The 27,018-nt window shown below is 35.9% G+C and overlaps 1 protein-coding gene across 4 annotated transcripts; it reads right to left on the minus strand.

Moving 5' to 3' along the window:
* Nucleotides 1-5,214: 5,214 nt before the first annotated feature.
* LOC122052048 (thioredoxin-related transmembrane protein 2-like) lies at nucleotides 5,215-26,316 on the minus strand. Of its 4 annotated transcripts, none has more exons than XR_006131744.1 (10): nucleotides 25,944-26,316; nucleotides 25,755-25,799; nucleotides 25,043-25,099; nucleotides 24,746-24,815; nucleotides 22,985-23,052; nucleotides 19,480-19,521; nucleotides 17,968-18,042; nucleotides 17,307-17,360; nucleotides 17,053-17,150; nucleotides 5,215-5,357 (listed from the first exon to the last, which is right to left on the minus strand). XR_006131744.1 is itself a non-coding variant. In XM_042613440.1 (10 exons), the coding sequence occupies exons 1-10, from the start codon at nucleotides 26,124-26,126 to the stop codon at nucleotides 6,233-6,235; spliced, it is 786 nt and encodes a 261-aa protein (XP_042469374.1). In that variant the 5' UTR covers nucleotides 26,127-26,311; the 3' UTR covers nucleotides 6,009-6,232. The 4 variants fall into 4 exon arrangements, 1 of the variants encoding a protein (XP_042469374.1); XM_042613440.1 differs by lacking the exons at nucleotides 5,215-5,357; nucleotides 22,985-23,052 and adding exons at nucleotides 6,009-6,292; nucleotides 17,709-17,779 and having other exon boundaries at nucleotides 17,307-17,392; nucleotides 17,968-18,023; nucleotides 19,462-19,521; nucleotides 25,944-26,311; XR_006131746.1 differs by lacking the exons at nucleotides 5,215-5,357; nucleotides 17,053-17,150; nucleotides 17,307-17,360 and adding an exon at nucleotides 17,372-17,392 and having other exon boundaries at nucleotides 25,944-26,312.
* Between the last annotated feature and the right edge of the window lie 702 nt (nucleotides 26,317-27,018).

Raw genomic sequence — 27,018 nt, forward strand, 5'->3', positions numbered from 1 at the left:
GAGGACCATTTGATTATGTCTCTTGCATCTATGTGATAGTGTTCAAATATATTTCTCACTTAGCATTAAAATGTTCTCTTTGGTTAGCTACTTGACAATGCTCAGATTTAGATAATCATTATTTTATTTACACTTAAACTTTTCCTTGCCTCCTTTCCTGTGCAAGGGATTTTTTTGGATTAGCTAAAAATCTAAAAGCTGATGATTTCGCTTCTTTTATGTGTTATAATTCGTCGAATGTTTTCTTCTCCAATATACAACTCTTAGAATGTGATATGAAATATTGTTTAACTAATTCACATGATTTAGTTAGTTAAAGATAACTGATATTACATGTATGATATTTTTTAAAAAAAAATATTTAATTTCTGTCAACTTCAAATGTAAGGGCCAAATAGCAAACCAAAATCAATTTCAGGATGAGCCGGTCCTTTTCTTTTCTTCTTTCATTCCATGCAAAGTTGTAGGTGCTGAAGTTTTGCGGCAAGTGGAGTTGTGAAATGATGTGATTAAAATTGCCATATCAACGCTAGTATATGCTTTTTCTCACAAGCATACAAGGATAGTCTAATATACAAAGCTCTTGTCATGTGAGATTCTAGAGAAGGATCCATTGTACTCAGTCTTATCCTATTTTTTGCAAGAAGTTGTTTTTCGGATTCGTCTTTTTGGTCACAAAGCAACAATTTTACCGTTGCGCCAAGGCTCCTTTTCCTTTTTTCTCACAAGCATATCAACGATAATTGGCCCACTGCCCCAGCTGCCGACATTGTCACTGCTGTGACAAACTTGCTCAATCACGGCTACTGCCGTGTGCGCAACCAACTCGCGGGCAATAGCCACGCGATGCTTTGGTAGCTGTTGTAGGCCAGCAACAACAACTGTTGGCTGCTACTACCATCTTGGTTTTTCGTAGTTAATCACTTGATTTTGATTTTGTCTAGTTTATTCCGAGTTCATAGCATGTCTATTGTTACTTTTACTTGTTTATTAATTCAATTGCTATTTCATTATTTATTTAGGGATATAACTTGAACTATTTTAAAATGGAACATCAATCTGCTGCAAAGCAAGGAAAAACGATAGCCTCGTACTTTAAGAAGAGATTGTCAAATTAGTGAAGCGCTTTAATTCCCATTGTCCCTAAAATGCAACATCAATCTAGTGAAAGTCTTCTAATCCTTGGTGTCCAAATTCTTTCAATTTCCTCTTCTAGCGACGATCATCAATTATTCTCTAGTTGTATTGAATTAGATCTAGGAAAAAGAAGACAAATATGTGAATATTATATTAATGTACGAGATGAGATAAAATGATCATATTTAAAGATGGGGTCTTATCAACCAGATATGTTGGAGTATTCAGCTACAAAATTTAGAAGTCAGAATCGTCGATTTCAAACAAAAAAAAATGGTTTCAGAAATTTCATTGGTTGGAGCATTTGCCTTCAACAAATAAGGCATATTGCTTGGATTGTTTTCTTTTCCTGAATGATGTTAATTTATCTAATATCTCAATATTGGTCCATGAAGGATTTAATAATTAGAAAAAGGAAAATCAAGGAAAAACATGTGCATTTCTTATCTATATTGGTTCTGCAGCTTCTTCACCTCATATTATATGCGAGAGAAACGCTGAAAATTTGATGAGGCCCTCGCAACATATTAATAATGTCATGCATGTCCAATTTAAAGAGGAAAAAGAGAAAAATTATTTGTGTTTGGCACTTCAATGTTATGCCTTTAGAGGTAATGATGAATCTCTATCTTTATCTAATCGTAGGAATTTTCTTGAATCAGTAAAGGCTTTTGCAAAAATGAGTATAGAAATTGATGAAGTTGCACTTGAGAATGCTCAAAAAAAAATGTTTAATATAAATTCAAAAAGAGATTTTACATATTATGGTTAATAGAGTACGAAAGATGATTCGTGAAGAAGTTAGAGATAAATATTTCTATATTTTTGTCGATGAAGCACGGGACATATCTAAATGAGACCAAATGGCCATTATCTTGAGGTTTGTAAACAATTATTGGGGTTTGATATAAAGATGTTTTGTCATCAAAAGTGTTAGTGATACTACCTCATTGAACCTGAAAAAAGAAATATTAAATGTTCTTATTCATCATGACAAGTTAAGAAAATCATAGGCCAAGGATATGATGGTGCTAGTAATATGTGTGGCACATGGAATGGACTTCAAGTATGATTTCTCAAAGATTATCCCTATGCATACTATATCCATTGTTTTGTCCATCGATTACAACTCACATGAGTTTTTGCAGCCAAGGATGTCAGCATTATTTGGGAGTTCTTTTCTCATTTGGACAATATAGTAAATATTATCACTTCTACTTAACGCATTGCTGAGTTACATACTGCATAGAGAATATCGAGCAAATGTTGCCAATTGGAGAACGTGATTCTGGAAGTGGGGCCAATCAGATTGGTAATTTGTAGCGACCGGGAGCTACTCGTTGGAGTTATCACTATGACCCAGTAAAAACTTGATAGGCATGTATGCTGCAACTTGCTAAGTTTTTAAAGTTCTTAGTGGCCATTCTCCAAATAGAAGAGCTAAGGTTTAAGTTCGGGGGATTTATAGAAACATGGCAAGCTTTAAATTTGTGTTCATTTTGCATTTAATGCATAAAATTATGAGAACAATAGATACTCTTTGTCAAATTCTTCAAAGAAAATCTCAAGACATTTTGTCTGCTATTACATTTGTCTCTACTACTAAAACTATCCTCAAAGAACTTAGAGAATACGGGTGGAAAGAATTTCTTCATAAAGTGAGTTTTTTTTTACGAGAAATGAAATTGATGTGCTATATAAGATTGGTCGTTCATGTCAGCAAACTACAATTGAGCATCATTACCACTTTGATGTTTTTAATGCAACAATAGATTTCATCTTAATGGAATTAAATATTCAATTTAATGAGTCATCAATGGAACTTCTTTCTCTGAGTACAACTTTAGATCCTATAAATTCATTTGAATCAAGTAATATTAATGATATTTGCAAGCTTGCAATGAAATTTTATCATGAAGATTTCACAAATCAAGACATCATTGTTTTGAAGTATGAATTGGTACATTATAAAATTGACGTGATACAAAATCTGAAGGCTTATACACTTGTTGAGTTATGTCAGCAATTGACTGATAGTGGGCAATCAAAGGTTTATGTTATATTGACTAGATTGATTCATCTGATTTTGACGTTACATATTTCTACTGCCACTACTGAGCGATCCTTTTCAAAAATGAAGAATGTGAAGACAGCACTTCGCAATAAAATAGAGGATGAATTTCTTGAAGATTGTTTGACACTTTATATTGAACGAGATTTAGCTAAGGATATTGATCTTGTCCAAAAGTCGTGAAGAAGGTTAGTTAGGGATGTGGCTCCTCTGTTGACCTCGGGAAGATTCCACTCCGATCTCGTGAAGACTCCGCTTCGATCTGTAACACAAGAAAGGTCAATGTCAGGCCAGGGAAGGGGTCCCATCGTTGGCCCTCCGACGCTCAAGTCAATCACCGGAACAATAGAAGAAGGCAAAGCGATGTAGTAGCAGCAAAAGCACAAGCGTGAATAATGAATAACACATATATCCGTTGGTGCATGAACCCCCTTAATATAGTACTACAGTATGCGATGTGCACGCTCCTCAAAGCACGAGCACATTTTTCCAACCGTCCTATGAAAGAACATATCAGAAAAGTATCTCTGACACCATGCCTTAACAAGGCATGCAAATCCCTGACATGATCGTAAAAGCTTCCGTCGTACGATTTACCTGTTGACCATGCCGTGTTGTCAGTGGCATTACCTCCCAAAGGGATATTATGGGATATGGGAGGGGCCCAGCGAGGTAGCCGCTCAGTCGGGACTCTCTGCCCGGTTGATCTCAGCTGCTCTCCTTCGTTGTAATTTGGTTCGACCGATTGTCTCTAACCCGATGTCCAGCTCCGATCAGCCCGGTACTCACTTGGTCAGTTGTGCGCAATCTGATGTTCTTTTTATATAACTTGTCCGAGAGAGCAATTTACTCCAATGAGCTTCCTGGTCGATCAAACCCTTCAAGCCCGATCGACAACTGAAGTTGACCTCCGATCGGCAGCTGAAGTCGACCTCCGCTTAGCCCACTTTTGGTTAGCCAGTTGGTTACCTAGCATTGACCACCTTGACTTTGACCTCCATGCTAGTCTTGACTTTGACCTCCAAGCTGGCCTTGACTTTGATCTCCACATCGACTGCTATCTCCATCCTTGACCCGCACTTGGTGAGCCCCCCTTATCACCGCATTTGATATAGATGTAGATTCTATTATAGATGAATTTTATGTTTCAAAATCTCGTAGGGCACAACTTTATTGAATAAAATAATGTAATAATTTTTTTCTATACATCTATTTTTATAATAATATATAATTTATTACACTAATTTCAACCCCCAACTCGAATTCCGCGATCCGTTCCGGATCCTCTTCTTCTCAATTATTGATCTTATTATTATTAGAAAAAATAATTAAATATAACTTCTTTTTAAAAAAATGATACATCATAATTATATAAATTATTTATTTATTTATTTATTTATTTAATATATATTTAAAATAGTAAGAAAACTAGAGTATTAATTAAATAGTAAAAAAATATAAAATAATTAAAATATATATATCAAAATATAAATATGATATATTAGAATTTTTTATTTTTAAATAAAATTTAAAACAGTAACAAAACAATTTTCATAATATAAATTAATAAAATTTATTTTTTTATTTAAATTTATTTTTTTATATATTTTATTAGGATAATTCAATTAGGATTTATAAAAATTTATTAAAAATATCACACTTCTCTTGAAAATTATTTAAATTAATTAAATCTTTTTCGATAACATGAACGCAACATCGCTCGTGTCGATTTTATGAGACGGCGCCAGAAGCGTCCCGCAATGCTTTAAGCGTCCTGCAATGCTTCAAGCGTCCCACAACGCTTCCAGCGGCCAATGGCAGAGCCAACCCAAGTGATCTACTCAAGTTGTGGACTACGAGTGTCATTGTCAACACAGACACCCTACCTTCCACTGTTTCTCTTTTTTTTTTTTCCTTTCCCAACTATAAATCCAAGTTTTTTTTTCTTTCTCACCGGCCTTAGCCACCAGGCTATCGCCCCAGTACCTCTTAACCTGACTCCGCCATTGCCAGCGACGCCGGAGGCGTCCCATGACGCTTCCAGCGCCGGCATCCTGTCAAATGACGTATGCTTTCACCTAGGTTGACTACCTAACACTTTTTCAGTGCGGTTGGCAGTCGCCTAACGCCTGGTCCGAAATTTAGAAGACTGCATAGAATTTTTAAAAAAATTGTCTTATTTTAATTTGCAAAAATCTGAAATGTAAAATTAAATAAAGGGCATACTTTAGCAACTAGAAATTATCATTGCAGAAAGTAGATAATTAAATCTAAACAAACACCATAAATTAGAAACGTATCTAATAAAGCAAGTCTGAATGAGACTTCATCACGCTAAATTATGTTTGAAGAATGCACTTACTCTTGAAAATGCTTTTACGAAATGCATTTTTCTCAAATGTCAAAGCATCCAATCAAACAAATTAGGGAAAAGTTCTAAGCATTCAGGTGTGATGTATAAAATGAATATGGATTTTGCTTCTGACAACTATTATTTTATCTTGGCTATTCTTTTTATAAATCATAAGAATACTTATTTTCATATGTCGAAATTATTATTCCCTAAAAAAACTAACGAATATATATTTCTATTCTATTCTTATACTATTGCTTTCCCTAAAGATAATTGTTTTATTTCATCTGAGAAAAAGTAACGCAGTAAAATTTTAAAAGACAAAGTGCACCCACTAAAGACGACTAAAATAGCAATGTCCTACAAACAAGTCATAGAACGGCATGACTGTGTTAGGTCCGCATATGTATATGTTTTTAAATAAGAGCCAGAAAAGCTTAAATAATATGAATAAATTGTATCTTTATTAAAAATATCTCAGCATTGGGTTTGGTACAAAAAGTTAAAAGGAAAAAAACTCACATTACAATCCATAATCGTGTAAAGAAATAATTGATACTCGTACCAGCAACTGACTTGAGATAATTTTAAGTAGCCAACACCAGAAAATACCAACTAAAATTAACACACAAAAAAAAAAAAACTAGTTTCAGCATCAGTTTCGTAAGAAGCTAACTGGAGATGTACTCAATAAGTCGTCTATCAAGCTCAAAATTTTGACAAAGAAGCTTCTGCAATAAAAACAAGAAATTTACTGCATCAGCTTTATGAAACCTCCTCGATTAGTCTTTTAATGTTTGCAGCACAATGTGTACATACTTTTAAACTAATTCGTTTTCAGGAAGAGGATAAAATAGACACAAGGCATAACTAAAAGAAACTTTAATTATCTCTAAGACATTTAGATTTATCAGTCTTCCAGTTGGGTTGGGTTAAGACACAAGGTGATGATAAGTCGTCGGTGACTCAGTCACATCAGTTTCGTGGCAAGTTAACCATAGATGTATCCAATAAATCGTCTATCAAGCTCAAAAAATTTTGACAAAGAAGCTTCAGCAATTGGAAACACACGAAAATTCCTGCATGAGCTTTATGGAACTTCGTCGATTAAAATCTTTTTTTTACAACATCATGTGTCCATACAAGAGTTCGCACTGCAGGATCTGACTCTAACGTATCGGTAAGTACCGCTACATCTCTATAAAAACTTAGGTGTAATATTAAATAAGTAAAAATTCTCATATCAAATATTGGATAAAAACAAATATTATAAGAAAATTAATAGTCTAAGAATTTGAACATAGAACGTAGAAACTCTCGCCGGTAAAAAAATGGAGATAGTAGATACGATAATTAAGAAAAAATTAACATTTTGTGTATACAAGAGAGAAAATGGATAGGTGAGAATGTAAAGATAATAGAGAACTCGGATTTTAAGTTATGGTACATAAGAAAAAATAAAATAAGAAATAAAGTGAATATTGTTGTAAATGGTTTATTAAAGGATGAAGTTGTTAGCGTAGTTAGAAAGAAGATAAAATTATAGCACTCAAAATAGTAGTGGAGAAAGAAATTATGAACATAATTAACATATATGCACCTCAAATAAGATTAAATAAAGATATCAAATCAAAGTTTTAGGTCGACCTAGATGAAGTATTACAAAACATTCCATCAAATAAGATGATTTTAATAAGAGGCGATCTAAATAGATAAGGAGGGTGCATGAGAGTTATGAGTTTAAAACAAAAAATGAAGAAGAAAAAATTATATAAGATTTTAAGATAGCATGTGACCTTGTACTAGCTAATATATTTTTTAAGAAAAGAAAAGAAAACTTGATCACGCTCAAAAAAGAGAATAATAAATCGTAAATTGATTTTCTTATTATTAAAAAGAAAGATAGAAATATTTGTAAATATTGTAAGATCATCCCTAGATAAAGTTTAACTACCCAACATAAGTTAGTAGTGTTGGATATACGCCTCAAACATAGTATCAATAGGAGAAAAAATATACATGACTCGTAGAATTAAGTGATGGAAGTTAAAGGATGGGAAGAAAATATATTTAAGAGATAAGAGTACTCTAATACGACATGGGATAAAATAATATCGAAGTTGAAAATAGTAACCAAGAGTGTACTTGGTGAGTCAAAGGGACATGCACCACCAAGGAATCTCGACACTCTTGGTGAGTCAAAGGGACATGCACCACCAAGGAGTCTCGATAATGGAATGAGAAAGTACAGAAAGTGAAGGAAAAATGAACGACCTATAGAAATTACATATTTATAAAAATGAGGAAAACTTGAAAAAAAAATCAAGAAAGAGGTTAAGAAAGCAATGAATGAAGTAAATAATGAAACTTTGGACGGTTATATCTATTGTGCAATTTCCGCTAGATCAAAGTTGATCAGATTGACTAAGCTTGAGTTGGCCTGAGCTTGAGTTTCGATATTTGACAATATGAGAGGAAGGAGTCAAATAGATCATGGTTGACCAGATATTTGACCATATATGGAGATTGCTAATGTAATTATCCATATAGGAGATTGACGGTCAAAGGTTAACTAGAAAAGTCAAGTTGGTCAAGGTTGACCAGATACTTGACTGAGAAGTCCTAACTGGAGGTTAGGCAAGGGAAAGACCAATGGGAAGGTTGACAGAAGAAGAAAATCCAAGTGGATCAGTGTTAACCGGACACTTGGTGTTGGAAAGTCTTGGTGAGTGAAGCCAGACAATGAAAAGCCCTGGTAAGTGAAGTCAGACAGTTGAGAAACCCTAGTAAGTGAAGCTAGGAGAAAGTCTTGATGAGCGAAGGTTGACAGAAGAAGAAAATCCAAGTGGATCAGTGTTGACCGAACACTTAGTGTTGGAAAGTCCTGGTGAGTGAAGCCAGACAATGAAAAGTCCTGGTAAGTGAAGCCAGACAGTTGAGAAACCCTAGTAAGTGAAGCTAGGAGAAAGTCTTGATGAGTGAAGCCGGACAAATGAAAAATCCTAGTGAGTGAAGTTAGATGGTGAAAAGCCCTAGTGAGTGAAGCCAGACATGTGGAAATCCAAGTGGGTTAAGGTTGATCGGACATCTGGTGTTTGGAAATCCAAGTGTGTCAACGGTTGACTGGACACTTGGCACAAGACGATAAATCTAAGTAGGTCAAAATTGATCAAACACTTGGTATAAAGAGAAAAATCCAAGTGGATCAAAGGATTAACCAAATACTAGGCATGAGATGATAAGTTCAATTGAGTCAAAGTTAACCGAACACTTAGCACAAGGAGAAAATCCAAGTGAGTCAAACGATTGACTGGACACTTGGTGACAAAGTCCCAGTAAGTCAAGGTTGACCAGATGCTAGGCATGAGAAAGTCCCAGTAGTAGGTCATGGTCAACCTAATGTTGGGTAAGGAAACTCTAGCCTTAGATTAAGCAAGTTAGGGTTGGGCAATCGATTGACCCTAAGCTAATCGATTCAGTAATCAATTAGGAGGTTCTTGCGAGAACACAGAAAAGACCGGAATCGATTGGTCCAATCGATTAGGCTCGATTGACTAATCGATTAGGGCAGGTTGTCGTAAGAACAAAAGGTGATGGAATCGATTGACCTAATCGATTCCGGACGCAGTGTGATATCGCGAGTCAGGCGGAATTGATTGATTAATCGATTCTGGGGCCTCTCGTGTGAACGCGGAAGCAGCTGAATCGATCAACTGATCGAGTCAGATGGCCTAATCGATCAGTTGGGATATGATTATTGCACAGTTACGAGATCGAACGGCTGGTAACGCTCGGATCTCACGTGGCAATTGATTGGGGAGTAAGTCCAATCGATTGGAAGCCCTAGATCGTGAAGAATAAAGTCGTTGATAAGGTTCAAACGTAACAAGAAGTCTCCACCTTTATCTTCGCTTTGTTCGCCGGTTCTTGGAAGTTTTGGGAGACAAAGTGTTGTTGCATTTTCCACCTTCAAGAGACATTTAAAGAAAGAAAATCTCAAGGATTTAAGGTTCAAAGTGTTAAGTCGTCTTCGATTTGTATTTTGATTTGTTTCCTTGTTTAGAGTTGTATTTATTGTTCTTGAGTTGTACGAGATTTCTCCACCTCCGGATTGTTCCAAGAATGAGTGTTTACATAATGGAGAGTGTGCTCGAGTGTAGATCCTTGGATTAGTCACCTCTTCTTGAGGTGGATACTAAATAAATCCTTTGTGTTAACATTGAGAGATGTTTGCTTCAAGAATTTCGCTGCAAATCATCATCGACGAAGCGAGAGAGTTATTCACCCCCCAGTATCGATAATTAGATACAAAAGAAGGAGAATGAGATATTTATAGAATAACTAAAATAAGAGAGAGGAAGACAAGAGATCTTATCCAAATAAGCTATATTAAAGATGAATACAATAGGGTATTAATAAATGATGGAGAAATAAAAGAGTAGTGGAAGATGTATTTTTATCAACTTTTTAATAACAGTTTATGTGACCAACTTAACTAAGATAATTTAAGTAAGTTAAATGAGTATAGAAATTTAAATTTTTATCATAGAATTCAAACTTCAGAAGTAGAAAATTTTTTAAATGGGATGCAAAATAAAAAAGTTGTTGGACTAGCTAATATTTCGATAGAAGTATGGAAATGTTTAGGGAAACTAAGTATTGAATAACATACAAAATTATTTCATATGTATTAAAAACGAAAAAAAATGTGTGATGAATGGAGAATAAGTACTCTAGTTCTCTTATATAAGAAGGGAGACCTATAAAATTGCAAAATATAGAGATGTTAAGCTAATGAATCATATTATGAAACTTTAATAAAGAATAATAGAAAAAAGATTAAGAAAGAAGATTACGGTGATTAAAAACCAATTTGAACTCATACTTGGAAAGTCGATAATTGAAGTTATACATCTTCTCGAGCAACAAATTGAAAAGTATCGAGAGCAAAAACAAGATCTGTATATGTTATTTATTGACTTAGAAAAAACTTATGATAAAGTGTCAAGAGAAATTATACGAAGAATTCTAGAAAAGAGAGGTCGAAGCATTTCAAATAAAGATAGGATTACACCAAGATCAACTCTAAGTCCCTATCTTTTTATACTAATCATGAACGAACTCATTGAACACATTTAAGACAGTACAGTGGTGCATGTTGTTTGCAGATGACATTGTTTTGGTAGATGAAACACGTGAAAGACTAAATGTTAAATTAAAATTTTGACGGGAACCACTAAAAGTAAAAGGTTATATGGAATTTAAGTTTAGCAATATTAAACGTAATGAAACAATTGTAAAATAGTAGATGACGAGTTGTCTGGAATTGAAAACTTTAAGTAAGGAGAGTGTCAGGTGTTTTATGTGATCGTAAAGTAACTCTAAAACTTAAAGGAAAGTTTTATAAAACAGCGGTTAGACCTGTTGGACCCCGTGGTAGTTTTGATGTGATCAACCAAGTTAGTTAGGTCCTGCTGTGTTTGATCCCTGTGTCTGAGTGTGCAGGAGCTTAGGAGCACAGGAAGTCGAGCGGAAGACGCAGCTAGCGAGAAGGACGGCACGGGAAGGGAGCCGACGGGCTCGGTGCGTCCGAAGGACGAGAGAGCTGCGGAAGAGTACTCCGGTGGGCGTGAAGAGCGTGCGCGGCGTTCGAGGGACGTTAAGCCGAGACGGAAGGCTGCTCGAGGAAGGCCGGAAATTCGGTTCGGGTGAGCCCTATTTCGGTTGGCCACAATCACCCAAAAGATCGGAGCATCGAAGTGAAGTCAAAAAGCCGGCTGAGGCGCCCAACCCGACTGAGGCGCCTCAAGGCGCCTTGACTGGTGGCGCAGTCAAATGACCGTTGCGTTCGGATGAGTTCTATCCGCCGAAAGCTGGAGGCGCCTGAACCTTGTTGGGCGCCCCTCGGGATAGAATTTCCAGGCTATTTAAAGGCCCCTGGAGCTAGGAATTGGAGAACAACTCAAGCATTCAATCTGTAGTTTCCTAGCAATAGTTCTGAGCTTTGAAAGTGTAAAGGCTTCTCCGCCTTCAAAGAAGGAGAGTTTTTCTCTTTTTATCGCTCTGGATTAACAACCTCCTTGTAACCGAGTTAATTCTTCCGTGTCTTTCTTTTAATGTTTTATTATTTTGTTAACTATTGCACTAAGCGAGTTGAAAGTACGAGGAGGGTATAGTTACTTTTTGTTTTCAGCAATTATCGGTCCCGCCGCACCAACAAGTGGTATCGAGCCACGGCCTCGGAATGACTAACCGCCAATGAAGCACTACGATCAAGACGATGGCGGGAGCGATCCATCCCCGAGTTCGACGGAGACTTCGCCACTGAAGCGAAAAATGGAGGTATTTTTTAAAGCGGATTTTGATATTCTTATTACGATGAAATATGGTTTTGCCGAAAGACAAAGAAGAAAACACGTGGAAGAAGGAGCAAGCCGATTTCGCCGCCAACGGAAAGGCGAGTTCCACTGCATCGGATCGGAAGCTACAACTCAGCGAAAGATCTCTGGGAGAAATTCCTGGAGCTTCACGAAGGTACTTCCGAAGCGAAGCTAGCGAAGCGCGACATCCTCCGGAACCAGTTAACGAACCTCCGGATGAACCAAGGCGAGAAGGTAGCGCAACTCCAAGCGAGAATCAAGGAGCTGATAACGCAACTAACGAACCTTGGAGAAGAGGTAACCAACCGGGATTCTATCCGATACGCGCTCAATGCCTTCCCGAGAACTCCAGAGTGGGCCTCCTTAGTAGATGCGTACTACATCTCTAAGGACCTCGAGGTAAGAGTTTCAGAACCCAACGGAGCAGAGAAGACAAGTCAGAACATTGCCTTAAAGGCAAAGATGAACAATTCTGACTCCGAAGCCTCAGTCGACGAATCCGAAGCGGCACTACTGGTAAGACGCTTCAATAAGTTTTTCAGTTCTAATAAATTTAAATCGCAGAGGCATCATCGAAAGAAGAGGACGGTTCGTTGCTACAACTGCAACGAAGAGGGACACATCAAAGATAACTGTCCAAAGCTAAAGAGAAAGGAGAAAGAAAAGGCAAAGCCAAAATACAAGAAACCAGAACCCTCCAAGCACAAGAATCTGAAGGCTACTTGGTCGATTCGTCAACCTCTGAGTCGGACATCTCGGGGTTAGCGCTAATGGCGAACCATCAACCGGAAGAAGACTCGGGCTCGAGATGAGCATCGATGAAGGGGAGGAACATCGAAGAAGAAAGGGTGAAGGGAGCGTTGCACTGTAAGTAAGGTACGCAATCTAACCCCAACTCAATCTTTCAAATTTATCAAGTCTCTTTCTAAAGAGTTAGATCAATTAGAAAAAGAGAATGCTGAACTAAAGTTGAACTTAGCAAGAGCATGCCCGTTAGAAATATATGATCATCTAAAATCAGAAAATGAAAATTTAAAATTAGAAATTGAAAAATTGAAAAATGATGCATGCTTAAAGAAATTTCCAAAGTCAAAAATTAGAACTTATGGTAAATTAAATTGGTATATAAGGAAGCATCAAGGTCAACTTAGAAAAATACCAAGAAACTATGTACCCCCTAGATTTTTGAATAATCCGAAGGAACCTCTATTGGTTCCAAAATCTGTGCTTAATTAATTTTTCAAAAATTAAAAGCTTACAGTAAGAAAATTAAACATTGAAATTCTTTATGGAAGCTTTGTCTAAGGAAATGGTTGTTGCTCCAATAACCAAGAAGGCCTAGTGCCTCGCCACGACATGAAAGCTAAAATATTGAAAGAAATGTTTAATTAACTTTCTGAAAAAGTATTATACAAGTATTAAATAATGCTTTGAGAGTTTATCAAATATTTGTTAAAATAAATAAAAATTTCTTAGAAATTTTTTTTTAAAAAAAAAATTCTAACTTAATTTTTTTTTGGGTTAGAAATTTTTTTTGGAATATTCTCAAAAATCATTCACTTGACTTAGAATTTTTTTTGGAACATTTGAACATTTACTTAGGATTTTATTTACTTAGATTTTTTTTGAAAATTGATTTTAACTTAGCAATTTTTTCAAAAATTCATTTTTAACTTAGAATATTTTCAAAATCTTTAATCTTACTTGAAAATATTTTACTTAAGACCCCATATTTGCTGTGATCAAAGGGGGAGAGAAAAGTACAAATTTAGGGGGAGTTAAAAAAATTTTATAAAAAGTGTTGCAATTTTACTAATTGCAAAAAATTTTTTAACTTGTTAGTTTAGTAATTTTTTTCTTTAAAATTACTGTTAATGTCTATGTTAACCCTAACTTGAACTTGGGTTGATGCACATCAAAAATGGAGAGATGTAAATACCGTAGGTTAGTTTTGATGTGATCAACCAAGTTAAGTTAAGCCATGTGGATTTGATCCCTTATGTCTAAGAGTACAGGGAATTAGGAACATAAGAAGTCGAGAGGAAGATGCAATGAGCGAGAAGGATGACACGAAAAATGAGTCGATGGACTTAGTGCATTCGAGGGATGAGAAGTTATAGAAAAGTACACCGGTGGAGCGAAACAAACATGCACGGGGCATCTGAGGAATGAGAAGCCGAGGAGGAAGCCTGCTTGAGAAGAAGGTCAGAGTTGGATTCAGGTGAGCTCAACTCTGGATGCCGGCTTGAGGCGCCCAACTGATCGGGCGCCCACAAGCGCCACCAGTCAAGGCGCCTTGACCAGTGGAGGCGCGTTCAGCAGTCAAATGACCGTTTGCGTTCGGATAGAGTTCTATCCACGATGGAGGCGCCTTGAACCTTGTTAGAGGCGCCTTGGACCCTCGGGATAGAATTTCCAGAGGCTATTTAAAGGCCCCTGGAGCTAGGAATTGGAGAACAACTCAAACATTCAATCTGTAGTGTTTCCTAGCAATAGTTCTGAGCTTTTGAAAGTGTAAAAGGCTTCTCCGCCTTCAGCAAAGGAGAGTTTCTTTTAGTGCGCTTCTATTGCCCTGGATTAACAACCTCCTTGGTTGTAACCAGGTTAATTCTTCTGTGTCTTTCTTTTACTGTTTTATTATTTTGTTAACTATTGCACTAACTGAGTTGAAAGTACGAGGAGGGTATAGTTACTTTTTGTTTTCAGCAATTCACCCCCCTCTTGCCGGTCTCCGCTGCACCAACAAGACCTGCTATGTTATATGACGTTGAATGTTGGGCTATGACTCGAACACATTAGCAGAAAATAAGAGTTACAAAGATGAAGATGTTAAGATAGATGTGTGGATATACAAGGATGGACAAAATAAAAAAATAAAAGCATTAGAGAGAAAGTCGAAATTGCATCTATTGAGGGAAAACTATGAGAGACACGTTTAAGATGGTAAGAACATGTACTTAGACGACCAATAAATGCTCCAATCAGGTAATGTGAAACTATGACAAATACACACATCAAATAAGGAAGACAAAAAAAAACTTAGTTAGCAACAGTAAAACAAGATAAACTTTATTTAAGTATAGATAATGATATAGTAGGGGGTTCAACCCAATGACGTAGAAAAATTCATATAGCCGACTTCGCCTAGTGGGATAAGGCTTGATTGTTGTATCATGTGCACATGTATAACCTAATTCATTTGGAGGGACAGTATAAAATAGATGCCAAAAGCAAGTTAATTAGCTTGACACATTCAGATTTGATCATCCTTCCAGTTGTTTAGGGGTTGCATAGGTAACATTGGTGATAGTTAGAACAAGAGTTTAGCTACATCATTTAAGATGAAGGACGAGTTGGTAATTAGGTAGCAGTCAAGGCTACACTAAATAGTCTAACCACACTAAGAAAAATCTTTCTTACACGAATTCCACAAAGAAAAGAGAAAGGGGTAACTATAAATTCAAAAGAATGAGAATGAATATCCATCTTTCATCCTCCTAAACAAACATGAAAAAAAAAACATAAGTTAATTAAGTTACTAAAACAATGATGACCTAAAGGATCTACAATGAAACTTTTATAAACTCAAACAAACTTTAAAGTAAGAAGAAGAAAAGTAATGACCTCTTAAAATTAATGCGCAATCAAACCAAATACCCACGAGTAAACTAAAAATGTCCAAGTGCCACAAAAGGAATGCTTGCATGTTATATAACATATTCTCCATGGTGACTTGCCATTGTTTAATTATCATGAAGTACGATGACAGTGCTATCCTAGGGGTTTCTCTAATTGTCATATTGAACTATATGCTAAAATAACTTGCAGAGTGGAGCAATTAGAAGGATCTGTGTTGGATAGTCAAAAGTCACATTTAGAGTTTCTGCATCATACTTCTTAGCTTGAAAATAAGTCATTCAAAAATTGTATTTCATCCTGGGTAATTTCCAAAATGCCCCGTAATGTTTACTAGCCTTTCAAAATGCCCCCCAAGGTTTGATTAATATCAAAATGCCTCTATCTAAGACCACAATACCCATTTACCCTTTATCACCAAAATCATTCGTTTGTTAATAGAGAGAGGGGGCAATTTTGACAACAAACTGAAGACATTAGGACATATTTACATTAACCAAATCTCGAGCAGTTTGACAATCACCCTTTTATCTTTTATATAGAAAGGCATAATATTCTCCCAAAAGTTCGATCTTACAAGTATTTTCACTGATTCTTTGAATAGCAGATCGACTCAAAGCTGAGTTGGTTAAGACAATCTCAAGGAAAGTGTTCTTTGCAAAGATGAACCCCAATTAAATCTAGTTTGAAAGAAATATGCTTGTAGTGTTTGTTGCACATGTATTTGATTGTTTGTTGACATCACAAATTTTTGGCAAAAAAAGAGACTAATCAAGAGGAATAGGTGGATTGTCACCATACAACATTGTAAAGGTTTTACTGATTGTTTGCTTGAAGAATTATTGTAAGCAAATTCAGCATGAGATAGACACAAACTCTATTGCAAAGATTCTTACCAACTAAGCTCCTTGAGATATTTCTCGAACTATACTAAAAATTTCTTATTACTAAACACAAACATGTTTGGATAATTGTATCTAACATATTCCCAATAATAACTCTTCCCAATGTTTAACTATTGTGAAGTAGCTTAAGCACTATTTAAGAGGTTACTCTTGTTGCCATGTACTCACAATTGAATTAATTAAAAAGTCAGGTGATTAGAAATTCCCCATGTTGGATGGTCAGAAAGTCAAGAAGTTGCATTGGTAATTCACATGTTAGTCAAAAATAATTCTAAAGTTAAAAATTAAATTCTAAATTTTTAGTTGTAAATTCTAATTTCTCATGGAGCCTAAATTCTCATAGCTCGACAATTGTACATGATAATACACCAAGAATTCTTTAGTTGTCGTATTTCAACAAATGACGTATGCCAACCCTGAACAATCAATCTGATACTGACTGAAGGATTGGTAAGTTTTATTTTAAAAAGGTATTTCTCTTTTAGAACTAGAAATTATATTTTTTTACTAATTTTGTATTTGAGATAATTCTGAAATAACAAATGACTAGTAGCAATAAGAGAAGAATACCTTTGAAATTTTTGGAAGAGAAATTTCTGCATAACCAATTTCTGGCAGTCTAGCAATTTCAACGGCATTTTCAAACAAAATATAAGTTGGGATATGACCTGTCATGACCAAACAAGAAAGAACTAATAAAAATGTCAATTAAGCAAAAAAAATCATTGTTCTAAAAAGGCATAAGAAGATAGCGTCCTTGTAGGTGTCAAAGAAACCAATTGATCATAAAACAATATCCAATAAAGCATCCAAAAATCATTTACCAGGCAAAGATATTCCAAATTTCTCTGCAGCGTTTGGAAAGTGCCCGATATCCACTATTCCAAAAGAAATATTTTTATTTGAGTATCTGCCAGATATGTACAAAAGAAATACATCAAGAAAGGAAAACATATAGCAATAAACTTCAGAAGTTATATATTTCCATAGCTAGGTGAATCTTTGACTGCAGATTAACTATCTACCAAAGACATTAAAATATTGTTGAACAACTTTGGGTGAAATTGCCATAGAGAACCACCCTTAAAAGCACTATGCCATAATGAAGTCTGATTATCTGACTAACAAACAAAAACACACCTAACCAACTTTGCCATTGTAATAAGTGAAATTGTTGCACAATGATACACAAAAGCTTTCCTGACATTACAGCATAAAGAACTCACATTACTGAGAGATCAGGGAAAATACGACTGTTACACACATACGTTGAAGAACACAAAGCCCGAAACTCAACCTGTTCAATCATCAATGCAAATTTTGTAACCACAAGAAAATCAAATTAAAGAAGAGTTTAATGAATTTTCAAGTGCTAAAGCAGATCAAATCAATGAATTATTTCCGGTTGAAGAACTCAAAATTGTTCATGTACTTAAGCTGGCAAATGTAAAACAAAAGCTGCCAAAATAATTATGCTCAACTAACCAGCCAAAATTTTGAAGTGTTTCCTTCAGTCAACAAGCTTTCTAATTGCAAAGGGGGTTAATTGACTACAATCACCTGAAACTCACAAAAAGAAAACTTCAGCTTCTATTGAAAATAATTAATGCATAAATAAAAGAACATAGAGTGGAACTCAAAGATCCTCAGCTACTTATGTATTTGTATCAGCTCAAGGATACAACTAGTAACACTTTTATAAACCCAAATAGCTCTGAGGATATTTTATCAAACATTTTCTTGACTAATTTCACATACCTAACCATTAGTGTAACTAGTTAAAACGAACAAATGTGCTACACAGCTTAGATTAGGAACCATATAAAGGTCTGAATATGAAAGCTGCCATTCGCCATTAGTTTAGTGAGGTAGTGAAAAACAATTTCTAAATCAAGAGTTTCCATCTAAATTTATGAAATTTTAATGTCGCCCTCTCCAATTGCTCATCTTGCTATTCAAATCCTTTGAACTTCTGCACTTTATCCTGAACATGATGTGCTCATATTTTTATCAACACTTAGTTCTTTTGTGAATGTACTTCTCCCTCTTCTGGGCACCCTACAGGCTCACACATCAGACTCAATACATTTTGTGTCATAACCACGCTGTGAATATCTAGCAGTTCGCTACCTTAGATTGTTAAATGTGTAGATTGTGAAAAACATAAACAGATAATTCGGGCCAATTCCAAACAACTTGACTTTTGAAGTGGTCATTAATTATGCTAACATGGTAACATGCAGAGTTATGAGCTTGAATCCAGTCTCAACCCAAATATTTATTTCAGCTGTGTTAAATTGCCATAATGAACCCAGTGTACAAGAACCCAGACTTCAGCCTGCAATTTTTTACAAGTTAGTCCAAATTTTAAACTTAGTCTATCATGACAGTGAGAGGAAGGGAATTCGATACCAAGTCAATAAAATCCTTTTTGCAATTTATTTATAAACCAAGACAAAGTTTATTCTACAGAAACTAATAACAGTTTCTTTTATGCTTGGTTCCATTTTATGTTTGGAAAAGGTAGTGGGCATTGAAAATAGTCCATCTATATGAATTGTGTGTTCTCTTAAAGGATTAAGCATTTGGGATAAGTATAATATCAATTACTCTTCAAAGGAAAATGATAGTAGCATGCATGCCCTTTGATTCTGTGTCTAACAAATTTATGCCGCTATGCTCTTGTTATCATGGCGCAGCAGCTTCAAAGCATGTTCAACATACAATTGTGGTGAATTTTATCCCTCAATTATGCTAGCAAATGCCATGAGTGAGAATGACAAAAAGTTTGAAGTGCTAAGCTAATATATTGATAAGTTCAATAACGAAGCAACATAAGTAAACATTCAATGAGACAAGTATTTCATGAATTATCAAAGGTTTTCATAGCATACATCCTCCATTTCAAAAAAAGGGTAAAAGATAATAATAGACTAGGACATGAATCTAATTCAGTATAGTGATTGGGAGAATATAATGTAAGAGAGAAAGTAATACCTAGGCCATCGTATGGTGGTTGCTGAGCAATAATGAATATTACTGCAAAGATAAATCCAAATATCAGGGAAACAAGTAAAATTTTGCATAAAGAAAAGTGACGTTCCACATCTGTTAAAGCTACAAGTAAGGTCCTACAATAAAATTTAACCCTAATAATTTTTAACCAAATTAACTCACTGAAATCAACTAAAGATAAAAACTGAGCAAAAACATAGCTCACGACTAATCATATGGCTTTATTGCCCGTTCTTTTTCATGTCTACTAGCTTATATATCAAAATATATTAATTTGTGTGGAATTGTATGAAGAGAAAAAGAACATACTCTTTTTCATTATTGTATAATTTACAAGGAGTCCGACTAAAAAGGAGGATGCAAGAGACATTAGAAAGGAAGATTACAAAATAAAAATCTCTCTCAATCACAGATTTAATTCCTTTCCTTCTATGTCATTTCCTTAATCATATCAAATTAATTCCTTTCCTTCTATGTTATTTCCTTAATCATATCAAATCAAATCATATCAGAATATTTTTTAATGTTGTCAAATCAAATCAGAATATTCCTTAATATTGTCAACACTCTCCCTCAAGTTGGTGCAAAGATATCTATCATGCCCAACTTGTTGACTTGAAATTCAAATGCTTGTTTCAACAAGCCCTTAGTCAACACATCTGCCACTTGCTATGAAGTTGGCACAAATGGCGTGCAAATTATCCCTTCATCGAGTTTTTCCTTTATAAAGGGTCAATCTCAACATGCTTTGTTCTGTCATGTTGAACTGAATTTTGAGCAATGCTGATCGCTGCCTTGTTATCACAGTACAGCTTCATAGGAAGATTAATTTCCTTAGTAAGATCTTCTAGGACCTTCTTAATCTAAAGAACCTCACATATCCCTTGAGCCATAGATCTAAATTCTGCCTCGGCACTGCTTCTTGCAACTACACTTTGTTTTTTGCTTCTCCAAGAAACTAAGTTTCCCCAAAGAAATGTGCAGTACCCTGAAGTTGACCTCCTATCAGTGATTGATCCAGCCCAATCAGCGTCAGTATACACCTCAATCCCTCTCTTATCAATTTTCCTAAAAAAGAGTCCTTTTCCTGGAGTCCCTTTCAAATATCGGAGAGTCCGATATGCAGCTTCAAGGTGCTCTTTAAATGAAGAATGCATAAATTGACTTACCATACTCACAGCAAAGGTAATATCAGGGCGTGTGTGTGACAAGTAAATCAACCTTCCAACCAGTCTTTGGTACCTTCCTACATCTGCAGGAGTTCCCTGTTTGACTTCTCCAAGCTTAACACTAACATCTATTGGCGTTTCTGATGGTCTGCGGTCATTCAATCCTGTTTCTTTTAAAAGATCCAGAATATACTTCCGTTGGGTAACCACTATGCCCTTCTTGGATCTTACAACTTCCATTCCTAGAAAATATTTTAGCTGGCCCAAGTCTTTAATCTCAAATTCTTTTGCTAAGCTTTGCTTCAATTTGTTCATTTCTTCAGCATCATCACCAGTCAATATTATGTCGCCCACGTAAATAATCACCACTGAAATCTTGTTTTTGGTGGATCTTTTAGTAAATAGAGTATGATCAAATTGACCCTGAGTATATCCTTGACCTTTAACAAACCTTGTAAACCTGTCAAACCAAGCTCTGGGGGACTGTTTGAGTCCATATATAGACTTTCTCAGCTTGCACAATTTATCCCCAAATTTATCAGTGAATCCAGGTGAAGGTTCCATATAAACCTCCTCTTCTAGGTTCCCATTTAAGAATGCATTCTTCACATCTAGCTGATTCAATGGCCAATCAAGGTTAGCAACTATAGATAGAAGTATTCGTACTGTGTTTAATTTAGCAACCGGAGAAAAAGTCTCGGAGTAGTCTACTCCATAAGTCTGAGTGAATCCTTTAGCTACCAGGCGGGCCTTGTACCTCTCCAAGGATCCATCTGAGTTGTATTTCACAGTAAATACCCACTTACAACCAACAATTGTCTTCCCATTAGGAAAATCCACTTTCTCCCAAGTAGAGTTCTTCTCCAAAGCTTTCATCTTCTCAAGAATAGCTTCTCTCCACTCAGGAACATTCAGGGCTTCCTGGATGCTGTTAGGAATGGATACACTAGACAATTGTGAAATAAATGTACAATAGGAAGGTGAAATATTTTCATAAGACACAAAGTTTGACCGAGAATATTTTGTACAAGATCTAACACCTTTCCTAAGAGCAATGGGAAGATCACTAGAAAACTCAGGATTACCTGGAAGATTGGGTCCTTGTGAATCATGAATTTCATGATTAAACCTCTGATCGGATACTTGAGGATGCTAGGAACTAGGGCCTTCCTTTTTCTTTGAATAGACCAGACCTTCATATCGTTTCCCATCCATTTCTGTTATTTCATTTTGTTCTTGTTTGTCGGTAGACTCAATATTTTCCCCATTTTCTACCTCTTTTACTTTTAGTGATAGGGCATCATTAGGAACAAGCGCAAAGGTTAAGTCAGATTTATCGACACATTCATCTTCATTAGGTTTGTTCTCCCCCTGAAGATGAGCGTTCTGGTATGAAGTTCCCTCAAGAAAAGTGGCATCCATAGAGACAAATATTTTTTTCGAAATTGGATCAAAGCATTTGTAACCCTTTTGATTGTTGGTGTATCCTACAAATATGCATTTATGTGCTTTTGGATCAAGTTTTGATTTTCTAGGATCAAAATTATGAACAAATACAACACTTCCAAAAATTTTTAAAGGGATGTTTATCACTAACCGAGAATCAGAAAAGCATTTTGTGAAAACCTGGATTGGAGTTCTAAACGATAAATTTCGGGTTAGCATTCGATTAATCAAATAGGTTGCTGTCAGAACTGCTTCTCCCTAAAGATACTTAGGAACCTTAGTTGTAAAACTCAAGGCTCTAGCAACTTCAAGGAGATGTTTGTTTTTCCTTTCAGCAATCTCATTTTGTTGGGGTGTATAATTACATGAACTTTGGTGCACAATTCATTTCTCATAAAAAAAAATTTCCCAACATATTGTTAAAGAATTCCATTCCCTTATCACTTCGAAAAATTTTAATCTGAGTATGAAATTGAGTTTGAACCATGTTTTAAAAAATTTTGAACATCATTGCAGCCTCAGATTTTTCTTTTAGCAAAAAAACCCATGTGACCCTAGTATGATCGTCAATGAAAGTAATGTACCATCATTTCCCAGAAAGAGTGGTCACCCTAGAAGGACCCCAAATATCACTATGAATCATAGTAAAAGGTGCTGATTTTTTGAATGATTTAGGTTGAAAAATATATCAATGATATTTTGTTAATTCACATGATTCACATTGAAAAACTGACTGCTCTTTATTAATAAACAGTTTGGGAACCAACAACTTTAAATATTGAAAACTAGGATGACCCAATCTATAATGCCATAACAAAATTTCACTATTATTTGGAATAGAAATAGAGCTGAAATAAGTTTTATGGTCTGACCCTTCATTAAAGAGGTAAAACCCACCATCCTGTTTAGCATCCCCAATCATCTTCCCCGAGGTCAAATCCTGAAATTCACAATGCGAGGAACAAAAATTAGCTCTACAATTATGATAATGGGTGAATTTACTGATGGATAGAAGATTGTAGGAAAGGGTGGGAACATGTAGAACATCTTTCAATGTTATAGATTGAGAAATAGGTACTGGTCCTTTTCCTGCAACAGTAGCAAAGGAACCATCTGCAATTTTGATCTTTTGATTCCCTGCACTTGGTGTATAAGAAGAGAAATATTGCAAAATACCAGTCATATGATCAGTAGCACCTGAATCTAAGATCCAGAAGCCATTAGATTTGGTACATGCAAGGGTACCGATGAGAACAATACCTGAATCAGCAAGGGCACATGAAGAATTATAATTTCCTAAGGATTGGGACTGAAATAGTTTTTGTAAGTGCTCCATTTGTTCACATGAAGGGCACGACTTTCATGTGCTCCCCCTAACTTGTTATCACTTCCCTGTTTCCTCTTCCCATATGCTGGTTTTCCATGCAACTTCCAGCAATTTCACGAGTGTGCCACGGTTTTCTGCAATAGTCACACCAAGGCCTTTGCTTTCCTTGTCTATTTCCTTCAAATTTTGCACCACGAACTGCAAGAGCGGACCCTTCCATTTCTGGTTTTTATTCAGGAATATTTTTTAGCATCACATATCGTCTTGCTTCTTCCCTACGTACTTCTGAGAAAACTTCTCTTAGAGGAGGCAAAGGCTTTCGTCCCAAGATACGCCCTCGAACCTCATCGAGTTCCTTGTTCAAACCAGCCAGGAACACAAATACCCAGCCTCTTTCTATCTTCTTTTTATAGCGAGCACTATCATTTGGATTTTCCCAATCTTCTTCTTCAAACAAATCCAACTCCTGCCAAACAATCATCATCTCATTATAATAAGTTGTTACCTCACGATCTCCTTGCTCCATTTTCCACTATCGAGTGTTTAATTCGAACAATTGAGAATGATTGTCCAAATCTGAATATGTTTCTCTAACAGCTTCCCACACATCTCGAGCTATGGGTAGAAATATAAATGGTTTTCCAATCACAGGATCCATAGAGTTTATTAACCAAGCAGTGACCATAGAATTTTGAGACCGCCACTGCTCGAATCTTGGATCCTTTGTGGTTGGAGGTTTGATTTCACCATTGAGATACCCAAGTTTTCCTTTGTCGTCTATTGCCAATTGTACTGTCTGAGATCACTCAAGATAATTTTTTCCATTCAGTTTATGAAGAGTAATCTGGAGAGATCCAGTAGAGTTGTCAGGAAGAAAACCCGCCATCGGTTAAGCATTTGCTTGGGCTTTTGCCTCCAAAGGCATCATCTCACTCTCAACATCTGAAGATGCTAGACTAGAGCCAACCATGGCTGCCTTAAAATTCATCCTTACATCCTATTGCTATGATACCATGTGGAATTGTATGAAGAGAAAAAAAACATAACTCTTTTTCATTATTGTATAATTTACAAGGAGTCCGACTAAAATAGGAGGATGCAAGAGACATTAGAAAGGAATATTACAAAATAAAAATCTCTCTCAATCACAGATTTAATTCCTTTCCTTCTATGTCATTTCCTTAATCATATCAAATCAAATCAGACCAAAATATTCTTTAATGTTATCAAATCAAATCAGAATATTCCTTAATACGGTCAACAATTTGTAGTTAAAAGGTAAATAAATAAAATGAAGTACAGTTACCTAGAAAAGCCACCAAGTAGCATAGGGCCAAGCTGTAGTTGATTACTAAGGCAATTGCAAATAGGAATGCCTGAAGCAAAAGGCAATCAAGAATGTTAGAATTTTTTTATGTAAGCAGGATGACAGAATATGTGCTGAAAATGGGAAACAGACTAGAGACTGTTTAGCAGATACTAAACTATGGGAAATCATTGGCTTGTAATTTTTCAAATAAGTGTCATAACACTAGGGATTCAATGCTGCAACCAGAATTAAATATACTTCACTATTCAAATTGGTAAAAGTAGATTCACCTACCTTGGCATATAGTAAACTATCAGCAACAAATGCTTCCCAGGTTTCCTCCCTCACCACCTGTTTGAAATATGTTCATCTAAATCAGTAGCCAAGTATGTCAACAAATAGTCCAAATTGCTCTCAATTGGAAAATAACTCAGCGCTAAACTTCCCATCTATATCTAGAACAAAATTTTGCATCAGCAGTTACTACTTTAGTTTTCATAGATTTTAACATGAAGAACTGATTGCCTAGAGACAGGAACGTTTTCAATTGTCCAAATATGAGAACAACATAACTGCATTGTGAGGCCTTGGTGTTCCAATGCCCAATTGCTTTGTGGAGGAGAATTGACAAGGATTCTCAAAAATCTAAGAATGGGTGGTCATAAGAAAGTCGCAAGAAAGGATTCTAAGTTAGTAATCTTTGAGACTTCTAACACTGCTTACGAAATCCCTAAGCCAAAAAAAACATCATCATTGAGCTGCACAACTTCAATCCATTGAGATCAGCCGCAAGATAAATAAAGAAAAATAGGTGCAATATGATGAGTTAAAATTTACGGAAGATATTTTAACGAATTGCATTTGAAGTTCACCTTTGCAGGGTTTATTTCATTATACAAAGCAGGAGGGCGTGAACCATGATATGCCACGAAGGCTTATGCAGTTTTATTTATTCAGATTAAAACGCGGGGGGAAAGGCGAAGCAATGATGAGTCCGATGGTATACCTTCACCACCAGCAGAACCAAAAACGCAAGAAACGCCTGAATCTCCTGTGGATCCAAAAAAAAAACCCATTAAACAAACAAAACAGAAGTAAAATGCAGTAAATAGTCACCTTCGTGATGTCTCAATGACAAAGAAAAAAGAAACAAGAAACAAGGAAAATTAACATAATAAAGCATGAGTAAAGCTACCCGATGGATAAGATGATTGGAAAGATCCGAGGGGAGGCTTTGAACAGAGGAACTGCGAGCAGCGAAGTAAGAGCAAAAGAGGAGAACGTGAAGGAGATAGAATGGTTCGGTCACCATAAGATTCAGCCATGGGAAAGGGTGGCCACTCCTTGCTATCGCCGGCGCGGACCTCATCGCCTCCATATCGCCTTTCGCTCGCCCGCTCTCTGGTCGCCGGAGATCCAAACCTAACGGCACGGAAATAAATCTACCTTGTCCCCCTTCATGTTTTATAATTGGCTTCTTGGGGTCGAAATTCCTTGGCTTCTTGGGTCGAAATATTCATTGGCTCATCCCACCTGCCTAGCTATAGCCAGCAGTGACCCGGGATATGATACCGTGGTGATCCAGATATCTATAATTTGATACCAGCTATAGCAAAGATGTTAAATTTTATTAGAGTCTTTATATCTAACTAGAGAGGATGAATAATTTTTCTTAATTTTTACTTACAAATTGTTAATTGAAGTAAGAAAAATAAAAATAAAAATAAAATAATGAAATATGAGAAGACAATGCTAACCCCTCAATTATTTAACGATCAAGTTTCACTATGATCTTTTCCTTCTCAAATCAAGAATGAAGGTGGAGAAATTTTTACACGATGATCTCTTCTTCTTACAAGATGAAAGATGAGCTTATGAAGAAGAGATTGAGAGTTTGGAAACTTATAGATCACTTAGAGAGCTTAACACTGTCTTTATATTAATTAATCATTTCTCTCCAAGTCTCAAGCCTTTTATATTCCAAGTTGAAAATCCTGATTACCAGTCGACTAATGAAAGCATCAATCGACTGGTAGCAAGTAACGGCTACTGTGCTATGCACAATTTGTGAGGATTCTATCTGTCATCAACCCAATGGTTGCATACCAGTTGACTGATACTTGTGTCAATCGACTGGTAGCCGACCACAACATTCTATTTGTTTTGATATCGGGTATCAGTTGACTAATAGAAGTATCAGTCGGTTGGTACCTCTTAATATGAGAATATAGGACTTCAAACATGATTTTTCATACTTGAACCAATTCCTT

This window comes from Zingiber officinale, chromosome 1B (assembly GCF_018446385.1).
Source record: "Zingiber officinale cultivar Zhangliang chromosome 1B, Zo_v1.1, whole genome shotgun sequence".
Lineage (NCBI taxonomy): Eukaryota > Viridiplantae > Streptophyta > Magnoliopsida > Zingiberales > Zingiberaceae > Zingiber > Zingiber officinale.

What these genes read in the sequence shown, in the direction of transcription:
- LOC122052048 (XM_042613440.1), bottom strand. Translation starts at nt 26,126, where the DNA reads ATGGAGGCGATGAGGTCCGCGCCGGCGATAGCAAGGAGTGGCCACCCT. An exon ending in ATAGTTTACTATATGCCAAG is followed by an intron (nt 24,816 to 25,042) that starts GTAGGTGAATCT and finishes CTTTTGCTTCAG; the next exon opens with GCATTCCTATTTGCAATTGC. An exon ending in TTCCCTGATCTCTCAGTAAT is followed by an intron (nt 17,393 to 17,708) that starts GTGAGTTCTTTA and finishes CATATCTGGCAG; the next exon opens with ATACTCAAATAAAAATATTT.